Genomic DNA, 16063 nt, shown 5'->3' with positions numbered 1-16063 from the left:
AATAATGAGACTGGAGTAAAGTTTTTGAGATCTTCGTTTCTGACACTGCACAACTCAAAATAGGAGAAACAGCTGCAAAAACATCCATTAAAAATCAGAAAATTGAATGTACAAAGCACAAAGCTAGGGAAATAGAAAGTTGTCAAAAATGAAGAGGAACACATAAGGATCACAATTCTAGGAATATGGGAGCTGAAATGGACTGGTATTGACCACTGTGAATTTGACAATCATGGTTTACTATGCATGGAACAACAAATTCAAGAGGAATTCATTGTCAAAAAAAAAAAAAAACCCAAAAAAAAATTCAAAATCTATTTTACAGTGAAATACTGTCTGTGATAGGATAATACTGATAGGCCTACAAGGAATACCAGTTAATACTATTAATATTCAAATTTATGCACAAACAGCTTAAGCCAATAATGATGAATAATAACTTCTTTAGTCTGAAACTGATCAAACATGCAATTAAGATACATTGATAATCACTGGTGATTTGAATGCAAAGGTTGGACACAAAGATGAAGTGCAGTAGCTGGAAAATATGGCTTTGGTGACCCAAATTAAGCTGAAGATTGCATGATAGAATTTTGCAAAAACAACAACTTATTCATTGGAAATATCTTTTAAAAATAACATTAAAGGCAACTAACACAAGGACCTCGACAGACGGAATAACAGGATCATATTAATTACAACTTTGGGAAGGACAGTTGAAAAGCTCAAATCACCATTCAAAACAAGACCAGGGGCTGACTATTAAAAAGACCTTATATTGTTGATACGCAAGTTCAGGCTAAAGCTGAAGAAATTAAAACAAGTTCATGACATCCAATATATGACACTGAATATATCCCATCTAAATTAAGAGACCATCTCAGGAACAGATTTGGTGCATAAGACAGTAATAACCAAATACCAGAAGTGTTGTGGAATGACATTAAGAACATCATACAAGAAGAAAGCAAAAGACAAGAAAGAAAGAAAAACCAAAATTAATGTTAGAGAAGACTCTGGAACCTGTTTTTGAGCATACATAAGCTTAAGTGAATGGAAGAAATCAAAGAGCTTGACAGAATATTTCAAAGGGCAGCTGGAGAAGACAAAGTCAAGTATTATAATGAAACATGTAAAGACCTGGAGTTAGAAAACCAAAGGGAAAGACACACTCAGCATTTCTCAAGCTAAAAGGACTGGAGAAAAAAATCAAGCTTCAGCTTGAAATACTATGAAATCTATGGCCAAAATACTGAATGATGAAGGAAGCCTCAAAAGATGGAAGGAATACAAAGTCACTGTAGCAAAAAGAAATGGTCGATGTTCAGTCATTACAAGAGATAACATATGATCAAAAAAACAATGATTCTGAAGGAAGACGTCTATGCTGAAGCAAAAGTTTTCACTGGTGAAAAATAAGGTTCCAAAAATTGATGGAATACAAATTGATGTAATATTTCAATATTTTGAAAATATTGAATTTGGAAGACGGGTACCTGGTCAACTGATTAGAAGAGATCCCTATTTGTGCCAATTTGAAAGAGAGGTGACCAAACAGAATGTGGAAATCATCAAATGCAGTATCACACGTAAATAAACTGTTGCTGAAGATAATTTTAAAATGGTTGTAATAGATAAAGAACTTCCAGATAGTCAAGCTGGATTCAGAAAAGGATGTGGAACAAGGGATATCATTGTTGATGCATAATGGGTCTTGGCTGAAAGCAGAGAACACCAGAAAGTTGTTTACTTTTCATTGACTATTGAAAGATTTTTAACTGTGTGAATCATTAGACTATGGATATCACTGGGAAGAAATGGTATTCCAGAACACTTAATTGTGCTCATAAAGAGTCTGTAGGTAGATGTAAAGGAACCTGCATGTAGAACAGAACAAAAGATATTGAATTGTTTAAAATCAGGGAAGATGTGCACCAGTGTTATGTTCTTTCATCACATTTATTCAATCTATGAAATAAATGCTGAGCAAATAATCTGAGAAACTGGATTATTTGAAGAGGAATTTGGCAACATGTTTGGATTCATTAACCACATGTGATATGTAAATGATATAAACTTGCTTGTTGAAATGAAGAGGACTTAATATATTTACTGATAAAAATCAAAGACTATAGCCTTCAGTATGGATTGTACTTCAATTAAAGAAACAAAAATCTACAACACTGGACCAATAAATAACATCATGATAAAAGGAGAAAAGAGTGAAGTTTCAAAGACTTCATTTTTCTTGGATCCACAATCAACATTCATGGAAGCAGCAGTCAAGAAATCAAATGATGAATCACATTAGGCAAATCTTCTACAAAAGAACTTTTTAAATATCAAAAAAATCAATTTGAGGACTGAAGTCATGGTATTTTCAATCATCTCAGATGTATATCAAAGTTGGACACTGAATAAGTAAAACCATAGAAAAATCAATATACTTGAATTATGATGTTGGAAAAGAATATTAAAAGTACCGTGAACTGTCAGAAGAAAAAATAGGTTGGAAGACGTATACCCAGAATAATCCTTAGAAGTCAGGATGGCTAAACTTCGTCTCATACTTCACATATGTTCACACTTCAGAAGGGACCATTCCCTGGAGGATATCATGTTGGTTAAGTGGAGGGTCAGTGAAGACAAGGAAGAACCCGATTGAGACTGATTTTCACAATAGCAGCAATGGGCTCAAATATAACTACAATTGTGAAAATACCACAGGACCCAGCACTGTTTTGTTCTATTGTATACACAGAGTCACTACTAGCCGAAACTTACTCACCAGCACCTAACAACAATAAGGATCCAAAGATAAAGACGATTTGAACTCAAGATTGGAATTTAAAATATTCCACTCACTGTTTACTTAATCAAAAAATAATTCAACAAAATTTTATAACAGAAGCATTGTATTTAAATATTACAATCCTAACTAATAAATATTCAAATAAAAATGGAGTCAGACTTGACCCCTCTTCTGAAACTACTTGCATCCAGATCTCTTTCAAATAAAAGTTTTTAGATATGCAATTTTTCAATTCTCTGTATGGCCAAATGGCATATAGAAAAATAAATAATAAAAGCAACAACGAAACCAATCAAATTGATCAAATTATAATGATGTGCCAATCACTTTGCTAAACACTTAATATGTATTTCATTTAATCATGAATCAAAGAGCTAATCTATTGTCTAATATTCATGCAAGTATACAAGAAGCAGAAGAAATTGTTTAAAATTATTTAGCTAAATGAATAGAAAATAGAAAATGAGAAGACTCTTTGAATAGAAAAATAAAAATAAACCTTACATTAAAACTTTAATAATCTGATCAAAGAATATCAAAATGAATGTTATTTTTAAAGAGAAGTTAAGGGAACAATGTATATTTTTGGAGATGCAATATCAACCTAATTGAACTTTAAAGAGACATGTATATTTAGGAATAATATATGTGTGTGTGTTTATAAATATCACATATATATGTCCATGTGACCTTCCTGCCTTCACCCAAGACCATTTGGTTTCACCAAGTGGTCATTTCCAAGCCTTAGAGTAGACATGATCCCAAGTTCAAACTGTAAGGAGCCAAGGTCCTATCAAGGATGTTGTCTGTGATATAGAACAAGACTTCTGCTCTCTGAGTCCATTCTGATGACACATATGTATAAATAATCAAATTTTATCACAAAACATATTCCCACCTGGTAATGTGAACTGGTGTGGCGCTGTGGACTAATGTGCTGATTTGCAAAGTTGGTTTGAACCACAAGGTGGGTGTTTCAAGCTCACCAGACACTCCTTAGAAACACTATATAGGTTTGCTATGGGTTGGAACTAACCCAATGGCAGTTAACAATAACAATGTGAGACCTTTCAGCTCCAAGAATAATTTTTCTCTGGTAGATGAGATCTGGAAATAACATATCCTTAGTTGGTATGCACATAGTTATTTAGCATACATGATCATTTCACTTTCTCATTTTACACAAATGAGGGAAACTGAACAATTTAAATTGTAAGTCACTTTAGGAAGCATCATATAATAATAATAATAAAAATATATACTACATTGAATGCAGTAGAAATAGAAAATGTTTTCTTTAAAATACAAATATTTTATTGTATATAATAATTATTTTTAAAATACATAAGGTAATAAAATAATTAATTTAACAAAATGATCACTCTACCTCCACCCTTAGCAAGATTGTTCTACTGAGGTTTGACTGCTAAGACAGCCAGCAGATGTCTGTCTGCTCTGAAGGGAATTCCTCTTCCTCAGGAGAAAACAGCTGACCTAGTATACAAATAACCATATGCTGACACTATAGTGTTGGGCAGATGACGTAGAGAGTTATGCTCTACCATGGAAAGCATAAGGTCAAGGTTCAAATTAGTTTTCCTTAAAATTCAACATAATTATCCAAGATCAAATTACTTATTACAGTTGTGTCAAAGAATTGTGCTATCAATTTATGCTAGGCATAAAATGGAATCCTTTATTTAATAATTAGTGATGTTACAAATAGGATAATGTATCTATAAAATATTTTCCAAAATATTTACCTAACTTTAGAATAGCGGTAACACTAAAATGAACATAAAAATAATATTTATAAGACTTTCAAGACTTTTTTTTTTTTTAGAAAACTGAGTTTGAAATTGAATTAGATAAGCTGATGTTTCATTAAGTCTTAGAAACAGCAAAATCTTCTTAATTGTCCAATTCAATATTCTCATCAAAACATGTCTGTCTTGGTTGTCAAAGACAAATAATGATTTAAAATATTTGTTTATAAAGACCTATAATTAAAAACTGTTTTCCTTTACAGAAATGAACAACTGAAAGTTACAGGTACAAATGTTAGAAATAAGAACTATTATGTTTCTTGGCATTCCAAGCGTTAGACTTTATAATGTATTAATATGGTTGATTATATCAAAAGTGAATTTTAAATAACAAGAAATAATAGTTTTTGCTACACCTTAAGGTTGGCCAACTCTCTGCACCATGGTTTACCATGGAAATAAACAGGATGTAAATGAAAATAAAAAAAAATAAAAAAGCAGTAAATAAAATACTTTAGGATATTTTAATAAATATTTTAGTAAATATTAATAAATATTTTAATAAATATTATAGACATAGCTTACAAGTATAGTATCTATACAGAAATGGAGATTTAAAATGACATTCTCAAACTTTTTTCCCCTGGAGATTGTCAATTGCTAGGAACCAAGAAATCCAGTTGTTGTTACAGCTGTAAAACTTAGTTTTAAGGCAAATAAAATGCAGATAAATGTCTTTTAAAGTTCTACCAACAACTGTGCTGTGTAACCTGTGATGCTTCAAGACACTTTGTTAATGCTATTCCTCTGGGCTGCAACTTCACTACGAAATTAGATACAGTACAATCTCAGCGAAGGAGGGGAACTGGGAGGAGTTAAAAAGGAAGACAAGAAAAAGACCTGTTATTGCACTTACGGTACCTAAATTGAAAAACATTTTAAAAATGTAATAATATACTCTGGTAAATAAAGAAATCCCAACCTGTACCACTACTTTATAGGTTTAAATTACAGCAAATACATTCCATTCTTTTTTTCCCCAGCCTGTTTTTTTTTTTTTTTTTTTTAATGTAACATACAAGAGATTAGTTTTGTTCTTAAGGCACAAACACAGTTAATATTGATGAATGAGCCATACTCATGCTTAAAATAAAGGAAATATATGTGATCTAAAATACTACATTTATCCATTTGTAATACATTGAAGCATGATACTAAGTAATAGCTTCCAAACTTTTAAAAACACACAATTACTCTTCTTAACCTGTGCTGTTGCTAAGTTCTGTCGAGTCAGTTCCGACTCATAGCAACCATGCATAGGGTCTCTCAGGAGCTGCTGGTGAATTAGAACCGCTCACCTTGTGGTTCAAACCAACCTTGCAGTCCTGTGTTTATCGTACAGAGACACACTAGGACTCCTTTGAACCTGTCGGTCGTCATGATGTGCCGTGGAGTCGGTCGCGACTCATAGCGACCCTATACAGGGTTTCTAAGGCTGTAAATCTTTACAGGAGCAGAATGCCTCATCTTTCTCCCGTAGAACAACTGGTAGTTTCGAACTGCTGACCTTGAAGTTCGCAGCCCGATTCGTAACCACTACGCTAAAATATATATGTTCAAACAATACATCTAAATAATGGCATGCCTTTAACAGCTGCGACTATGCCAATATAAAAACTGAAGTGCAGCACACGTTAGTCAAATTGCTTTTCCAGGGTTTCAAAGCAATATTATGATCAAGAAAAAGGAACCTTACAGTATATTTAATAAAAATAAAATATCTAACATTCTCTCCATAAGTATATGACTAGTTAATGAATATGACCTTTAGAAGTATTTTTCCTGGGTTTTATTTAAATTTAAAATAATACTTTTTTTCTGGCGTTAAAAACATTTTGGAGACACAATAATAATATCATACTAAAATATGTAAGTTATACATTAAAGGGATATACTGTTTAATATAGTCAAGATTAGTTTCAATTCCATGATCATACATTTATTGACTAAGACTGGAAGAGCTTTTCCCATAATGGCCTCTCAAGGTAAAAGAAGGTCTAGCTTAGAGAACTTAACTGGAAACACATAGTGTCTTTAAAAATATTTGTGCAAAAGTCAGATTAGAGGATGGTGGTGGTATGCTGTGGAGTCGGTTCCGACTCATTGCGACCCTGTACAGGGTTTCCAAGGCTGCAAAGCTTTACAGGAGCAGAAAGCTTCATCTTTTTCCCATGGAATAGCAGGTGTTTCACACTACTGACCTTGAGGTTAGCAGCCCGATTCATAACCACTATGCTACGATTAGAGGATACAGCTCTCTAAATCCCAGTGCATTAAAGGTGTCTTGATCATCTGAGATAATTGTAGAGGTGTTTTGAAAATGAAGGTCTTGAGATAAAATCCAGACCTTATATTAAAGTCTATACTTTTGTATTTTTTAAAATTCTGGCAATGATACAATATGAGTAGGAAATAATGCAGACATACGAGATGATCTTTGATATTTCTTTGCTATCTACTTCATTCACAAGTTACTGTATTTATCATTTTAGAGAACCCTCAATCACTCTTTTTCCCTCCTGGTCTTCAGTTTCTTACCAAACAGGAGTTGGCCTAGATCATATTTATCTTCTTGTATTCTCTAAATTTGTTTTCAAATGTTAACCTCACTTTATTTACACAGGGAATGTTTATTCTTAATTTCAAAATAAAAATAAACTTTGAAATATGACTTTATCAAGACATACATATTCTCTAGTAAGTCAAACATTTAAACCTTATTGCATGTGTTATATTTTGTGCTAAACAATAAAAACAAAAAGAAAATCAAAGTAATCTTATGCTTGCATAGCTTTCATAGTTCTCACTATAATAGTTTTAAGACTTTGACAATCAGGGCAATAAGAGGAAGCAGCAATAAATTGATTATCAATTAATAATAGAGAAATTCAAACCTGGGTTTCAAATGAATGTTTAAAAAATATGCGTTGAGTTTTGACATAGTTTTTAAGGCTACTTTTTTATTCTAGCTAATTAAATTTATGTTCATATCAGACAACTTTGGCATCATGGCCCACATTAAATGCAAGGCTCGATGAATGTGATCAAATCATTTAAACTCTCTAAGGCTGATTCTACAATAATAATATAAGTAAATTGGAATGATCTGTCTCTAAATGCCTTTACACATTGACTTTAATGTTGAAGACCATGAAAACTGATTGCGTAATTTAAATTTTGGATATAAATTACATAAAAATACTAACCATCATAGAAGAATTCATCATGTATAAATATAAACAGCTATTTATAGAGTGAATAATGTGGTGCTGTAGGATAAAGCACTGGACTGAAAAGTTAGCTTGAACCTCAAGGTCGGTGGTTCAAATCCACCAACAACACCTTGGAAAACTTATACTGGGTCACTATGCATTGAAACCGACTTGATGGCACTTAACAACAACAACAATGTATATAGTTTAATACCTTATTATAACTTGAAATCTAAACTTGAAGTTAGAATCAACTGAATGGCACTTAACAATATATGCATATATATAAACAAACACACACACAGCAGAATTCTTTCAAGGGAATAAATTTGCTTACTACCACTTGAATGTATATAAAATTTAGAGAAGTACAATTCTTATTCAAATGTACTACACATCTAGAGTCTAGATATAACTTAGACTATAAACATAATTTAACAATATAATCATTAGTCAAAAATGCTTCACATGTTGATTTCAAATGTGCTTCATTTAGTATTTGTTTAATAAATTAAACTATCAGCCACATAAGGTTAGTATACACCTGTTTTACTTTGGGGAAATACTAGGCAAGATTGTAGAGTATGAGCCATAAACATACACTTTTCTGGATACAGCTTCACAGAAGTATATTTCTAAGAATTAGAAGAGTTGAAAACCAAGTCTTTTCCTACAAGTTGAAATTATTTTGCTTAATGAAGACAAATATTTTATTCTAGACTATTTTTCTTTTATAAAGATTTATACATTCAGTATACTTAAAAGCTATAAAAGAGGAAAATAAATCAATTTAAGTAAAAAGATTTAACAGAGAGCACCTACAAAGCAAAAAGCACAATATCTCATTGACTATGTATAAATCACCACTATGTCTGACATACCAACTAGGCTAAGAAATATAGAAAATTTAAACAGTGTATTGTACTCATCTAGAAAGATACAGATTTTTCCTTAAGTAAAGTCTTTGATATGGGTTTGTTTTTGATATGTTTGGTTTTTCAACCATTTTCAAGACAAATCATCTCATTCTGCCACTTCCTTGCCACCCAAAGAGCCCGTTTTACTTACTAGCTACCTCCAGCGATGCGTTGTGGCTCACAGCCTCTCCGAGGTAATTCCTTGCTACGCAAACATAGACCCCTTCATCAGGCCTACTTTTTCGTCCATGTACAATACGTAGGAAAAATAAAGATCCACTTGGCAGCAACATTCGGTGAGAGCGAGGGTCATCTTTATCAGTCTCTACTCTCTCTCCCCCTTTGTACCATTCAATCGTGGGTGTGGGGCGGCCTTCAGCTTTACAGTTCAGAGTTGCAGGTTCTCCTTTTGAGACAATTAGATCTGAAGGATGTTCAACAATGCGTGGTGGAAAATCTTCCTGACGAAGACGGGAGCCTGCAAAAGTAGTAGCAACACATCTTTGTAAATCATTTGAGTACAATTAAAAGTTCTATTTCAAAAACATAGGTTTTAACCCTATTTTTACACTACATAATATAAACAACCCTTTCTGCTAACTAAAGGTATCTATTAATATAAACTCCTTTCCACTAACTAAAACTTCCTACTGAAACTAAACTGTCTGTCCATCTTACTCCACCCGCCCCCTTCCTCCCGCCTCCCATCCTTGATGTCAAGTGGATTCTGAATCATGACAACATATGTATTACGGGGTAGAACTTCTTCCTAACACTTTCTAGTGTAATCTTTAATGAAGCAGTAGCCAGAGCTTTCTTCTATGCTGCTGACAAGTGTCAACCGTCAGCCTTTAGTTAGGTTAGTATCTGAACACAAACTGCTTGTGACACCCAGTGACCTTTCTTTCACCTTGAATACACTTTCAAATTCCTGCCTCCTTTTGACAATACCAACTCTCTGTATATACACACTTTTAGAAAGTTTTCTTGCTTAAATCATAAATAAATGCTATTACCTCTTCAAATACCTTTTCTGAATATATTTTTTGTTTATACTATGAGTTTGCCTATGTTGAAACTGTGCTTTGCAAATGCTTTTAGCATCTTTCTAAATAATAAAAGTAAATGTATATACTTATTCTTAGTGTTAATAAAGCAATTGTATACTGATACTTTCCTTACTAGACTGAAAATATTAACTCAATGTAAACATTTAATTATAATAATAAATGGGTGAGGGGATGCACTCTGTCCCATTCGAGCTTTTAAATAAATGAATCACATAAATAAGGGTTGTTGTTGTTGTTGTTGTTAAGTGCTGTTGAGTAGATTCCAACCCACAGCGACCCTGTATAGGGTTTCCAAGGAGCAGCTGGTGAGCTTAAACAGCCGACCTTGCAGTTCAAAAAGCTTTGCAGTCTGGCACGTTAACCCACAGCACCACACCAGAACTCCAAATAAGGGTATGTTTATTAAAATATTTCTTATGTTGGTATCTTGCTTTTCCCAATGAGATTACAATCTCAAATATCGGGATGTTTTATAGTTTTTAATATTTCTATCTTACTTATGAATCAAGCCCCCAAACTTGCTAGAATCTAGTGTTCTAATCTCAATGGTTAATTTGAGGTAGAAATCTTTATTCCTTGCACCTACCTTTCCTTCACCTAGTTCTATAAATCTTAATTCATTCCCAAAAACTGTCAAATCAATGTATTCATCGCCATCTCTATAGCCCCACCACTCATCTGTCAGTTTGTCCTATTAGTGATAAACTTGCATGTAGTTGTAATGCTGGAGGCTATGCCACTGGTATTTTAAATATCAGCAGGGTCACCCACAGAGGACAGGTTTCAGCAGAGCTTCCAGACTATGAAGAAAGAAAGGCAAACTACTTCTGAATGTTGCACCACTAAAAACCTAATAAATTACAGTGAAACACTGTCAGATATAGTGCCAGGAGATGAAAACATTATGAATAGCACCAGAATATTGTCAGGTATAATAACAGAAGATGAGACACTCAGATTGGAAGGCACTCAAAATAAACTGGAGTAGAGGTGTATCCTCAAAGCAGAGTTTAGCATGATGACACAAATGAAGTAAAGCTTTTTGGACCTTCATTTGTAGAAGGGGCACAACTCAAAATGAAATAGCTGCAAACATCCATCAATAATCAGAACATGGCATGTACAAAGTATGAATCTAGAAAAAATGGAAGTTTTAAAAAATAAAATGGAATGCACAAAGATCAATATCCTAGGCATTAGTGAACTGAAATGAACTAGTAGTGGCCATGTTGAATATGACAATGATACAGCTTACAATACCATCAATGGCAATTTAAAGAGGAATTATGTAGCATTCATCATCAGAAAGAATATTTCAAGTTCTATCTTGAAGTACAACACTGTCTGTGATAGAAGAACATTCATACGCCTAGATGGAAAGATCAGTTAATACCACTGCTATTCAAATTTATACAATAACCACTAAACCTAGTAATGGATCAAACATGTAATCAAGATGTACTGATAATTACTGGTGATTGGAAAGCAAAGTTTGGAAACAAAGAAGATGGATCAGTCATTGGAAAATATGGCCTTTTAACAGAAATGCTGCTGAAGGTTGCATGACAGAATTCTGCAAGACCAATCACTTATTCATAGCAAATAGGTTTTTTACCAACGTATAAGCTGATTATACCCATGGACCTCACCAGATGAAATGACCAAGAATCAAATTGACTATATCTGTGAGAAGAGACGGTGGAAAAACTCCGTATCATCCACCAAAACAAGTCCAGAGACTAACTATGAAACACCAAAACAACTGCTCATATTCAAGTTCAGGCTGAATCTGAAGAAAATTAAAACAAATCCACAAAAGCCAAAATATGACCTTGAACATATCCCACCTAAATTTAGAGACCATCCCAAGAACAGATTTGATGCATTAGACACTTGACTGACAGAACTGCATGATGACATCAAGAACATCAGACAGGTAGAAAGAAAAGGTTATTATGAAAACAAGAAGGAACAGACCAAAATGGATTTCAGAATAGACTCTGAGGCTTGCTCTCCAGCATAGAGATGCTAAAGCAAATGGAAGAAATGTGGAAGTCAAAGAGCTGAACAGAAAAATTTAAAGAGCAACTTGAGAAGACAAAGTCAACTATTATACTGAAATGTGCAAAGACCTGGATTTAGAAAACCAAAGTGGAAAAACAATTTAGCATTTCTCAAGTTAAAAGAACTCACACAGAGTCATTATACCAAGAAGAAATGGTCAGTGTTCAACCATTTCAAGAGTTAGGATCAGATGAAGAACCGATAGTACTGAAGGAAAAAGCGCAAAGTACACTAAAGGTATTGGTGAAGCTAATATGAAGTGAGGGAAGATGCACAAAAACATCCACACTTGCAGATAGTACCCATTTGACCTAGCTTTGATGGCTTGATGATCAGAACAAAACTAGATGATTTTTAAAATGTTGATAAAGGAAACAAGTATAAATTGCTACAATTTGATGAACTTGACCTATACTTATGGAAGTAGTAACTCAAAATAACAAATTCTCGAGAGGGAAGGAATCTCCACATCAAGGATCATTCCCATACCCTCTCTATACAGGGTTGATAGGGACGGCCAACTTAGACATTGGCTACCTAAAATGGGGGACAGAGGGCTTCAAAGGCATGAAGTGACTGGTTTACAAGTATTCAAAAGTGAGTTTAGTTTCAGAGTGTTCAGGGGAACAGAATCAGAATCCTTACTGAATAGTTTTCATCTTGTCCACACAGGTCTGGTGAAAGGAGATGGGGATAAGATTCTTATGATTCAATAGTGAGTAATCATTATCATGACTAATTGCGACTGTCACAACTGTTAACGGTAGATGTTTTGTGACAAAAAGTGGGGAGTAGTTAATCTTACAGTCCAGGAACAGAGGACCATGGGGCCATCAAGGAAGAAGAGTATGAACAGAATATGGGACCCTATCCAGAGAAGCAGCAACACCAGAGATGGAGGCTGAAATGATGACATGGAGAGATGGAGCAGCTGAGGACTCTAGACTCATGGGAAGAGAAAGGCTGTGTGCAGGCTGCCGGGAGGCAGTCTTGCAGAATATGTCCTTTGGTTGTTTAAAGGATTATGTATTCCTGTGTGTTTTTGTGTACATCAAAACAAAAAACAAACCAGAGGGAATAGAAGCAAATATTGACTGTTGAATGAAGATTCATGGAGGGGATTGTTATTGGAATGAAACGATGAGTGGAAAACCAACAGTCTCCCATGTAAACTATCACTCAATTTACAATAAAAACTTTAAACAAACAAACAAACAAAAAAGGTGTTGGTGAAAAACAAGACACCAGGAATCAACAGAACACATATTGAAATCTTTCAACATATTAATGCAGCACTAGAGATGCTCACTCATCTCTGCCAAGAAATTTTGAAGACAGCTTCGTAACAACCAATTGGAAGAGAGATGACTCGACGGATATACAAATAATCAAACAGTATCTTTAAAATTACATGCAAGTAAAATTTTACTGAAGACATTTTAAAACTAACTGCAACAGTGCATCAACAGAAAACTTCCAGAAACGCAAGCCAAATTCAGAAGAAGACAAAGAACTACTGCTATCATTGCTGACGTGAGATGGGTGTTGGCTGAAAGCAGAGAATACCAGAAAGAAGTTCACTTGTGTTTTATTGACTATGCAAATACTTTTGACTGTGTGGATTATGACAAACTATGAGTAACATTGTGACGAATGGGTATTCCAGAACACTGACTGTACTCATGATGAACCTGTTCATAGACCAAGAGGCAATTGTTTAAACAGAACAAGGGAATGCTGAATGGTTTAAAATCCAGACAGGTGTGCACCAGGGTTGTATCCTTTCACCATACTTATTCAAATTATATGCTGAGAAAATAACCCAAAAAGCTGGATTATATGAGGAAGAATTGGGTATCAACATTGGAGAAAGACTCATTAATAGTTTGCAATAAGCAAATGATACAACCTTGCTTACTGGAAGTGAAGAAGACTTAAAATACTAGTGAAGCTCAAAGGCCATAGCTTTCAGTATGGATTACATCTCAATGTAAAGAAAACAAATATCCTCACCAATGGACCAATAAATAATATCATGATAAATGGAGAAAAGACTGAAGTCAGAAATTTCATTTTGCTTGGGTCCACAATCAACATTCAGAAGCAGCAGTTAAGAAATCAAATTATGTTTTGCATTAGGCAAAGCTCCTGCACAAAGCTTCTTTTGAGAGCAAAGATGACAATTTAAGGACTAAGTTGTGTCTGACTCAACTCATGGTATTTTCAATTGCCTCGCATGCATGAGAAAGTTGGACAATGAATAAGGAAGATCATAGAAGAATTAAAGCATTTGAGTTATGGTATTGAAGAAGAATATTGACAATACCATAGATTGTCAGAAAAATTCTTTATTGTAATAATTACAGCCAGAATACTCCTTAGAAGCAAGGATGGCAAGACTTCATCTCTCATACTTTCGGATGTATATTCAGGAGGGACCAGTCACTCAAGAAGGATATTATGCTTGATAGAGTGGGAAGTCAGCAAGAAAGAGGACGACCCCTCCAAAAAAAACAGATTGGCATAGTAACAATAGCAAGTTTAAGTGCTAACAAAAATTGTGAGAATGGTGCAGAATCAGGCAGTGTATCATTCTGTTTGCGAAGGATTGCTATGACTCAAAACCAACTTGAAGTGCCTAACAACAACAACATCATATCTCTATAGCGGACTACCATCCCAGGCCAAACTTCCATCACTTCCTGCCAGGAAGTTAGAAAAGTTTCTCAAAAATAGTTTCACTTCAAAGCAACTAGATAATGATGATGGCTCTGAAATGCAAATACTGTATGGGTACTTCAATACTTCAGTGGCTTTTCAAATAAACTCAATGCTCTTAAGATAAAGTCCTTAACAAGGATTTACAAGAACAAAACTGTTCAGTCTCCTACCCAGGTCTCTAGTCCCTTCCTGCTCCACTCTGTTTTCTGCTCTCTTCACTCCAGCTGTCAGATCCACAAGATTTTACCCACTATGAGGCATATGCCTACCAGGGATCTGGGCTTGAAATGATCTTCTAATTAACACCATCTCTTCTCACAATTCGCTGTGCTCCCTGACCTCTATAACAAAATTAAAGGCCAAAATAGCATGATGTGGCTTTCTTTGAAAGGAATTATCAGAATCTTAAAGGAGCCATGAATGGCACTGTTGGTTAGACAATGGGCTGCTAAGGTTGATGATTCAAAACGAGCAGCAACTCCTCAGGAGAAGGATGTTCACAATAAAGATTTACAGTCTCACAAACTCTAGATAGAATCACTGTGAGTGGGAATTGACTCAATGGCAGTGTCTAGTTTGGTTTTGGTACTGGTTGTTGCGGTTGTTATTGTTGTTGTTATATACCATGGAGTCATTTCCGACTCAGTTGTGACCCTGTACAGGGTTTCTGAGGCTGTAAGTCTTCATGGGAGCAGAAAGCCTCATCTTTCTCTCGTGGAATGGCTGGTAGTTTCAAACTGCCGACCTTAAGGATAGCAGCCTGATTCGTAACCACTATGCTACCAAAGTTTACCTTCTTTTCTCTAAATAAGAAGCCCAGGTAGCTATGTGGGTTAGGTCATGGGATGCCAACTGCAAAGTTGGTGGTTCAAACCTACCAGCCACTCTGTGGTAGAAAGATGAGACTGTCCTTGTCCATAAAGATTTACAGTTTCAGAAACCTCGTATAGGGTTCCTATGAGTTGGAGCAGACTCAGTGTCAGGGGTTTGCGATTATTTTTTTAGATCAGGATCATACTTTTACATGTGCTTATGTGATGCTTTGAATATCGTCTGTCTACTTCTAGTACTCTGTAAGGAGCTCTGGTAGTATAGCGGTTACGAGTGGGGCTGCTAACCTCAAAGTCAGCATTTTGAAACTACCAGCTGTTCCACGGGATCATAGTGAGTTGGAACCGACTCCATGGTACATAACCACCACCACCACTAGTCCTCTATAAGCTATATGGAGCTCTTCTTGCTCGCTCTTTCTAAGCACACTGCTGGCACTAAATAAAAATTCATTAAGAATAAATGAAATACTAAAACTCTGAACAAAATTATTTGCAGTTTAAGAATCATGCATTCTATAAAGAGACATAAAATATTTTTTATTTATAGTAGCACAGTGGTTACAAATCGGGCTGTGAACCACAAGGTCAGCAGTTCAAAACTATCAGCT

At 34.7% G+C, this 16063-nt stretch overlaps 1 protein-coding gene across 3 annotated transcripts in view; it reads right to left on the bottom strand.

Moving 5' to 3' along the window:
- The window catches only part of ROBO1 (roundabout, axon guidance receptor, homolog 1 (Drosophila)), a 1434915-nt gene that overhangs the window by 459608 nt on the left and 959244 nt on the right, over window positions 1-16063 (bottom strand). For all 3 annotated transcript variants that reach the window (XM_006866438.1, XM_006866439.1, XM_006866440.1), the window contains one exon: window positions 8919-9245. In XM_006866438.1, coding sequence (XP_006866500.1) covers window positions 8919-9245 — 327 coding nt within the window. The remainder of the gene's footprint in view (window positions 1-8918; window positions 9246-16063) is intronic.

This window comes from Chrysochloris asiatica, unplaced genomic scaffold, assembly GCF_000296735.1.
Source record: "Chrysochloris asiatica unplaced genomic scaffold, ChrAsi1.0 scaffold00091, whole genome shotgun sequence".
Classification (NCBI taxonomy): Eukaryota; Metazoa; Chordata; class Mammalia; order Afrosoricida; family Chrysochloridae; genus Chrysochloris; species Chrysochloris asiatica.
The sequence above is the reverse complement of the archived record's forward strand: the minus strand, read 5'-3'. Positions and strand labels throughout refer to the sequence as shown.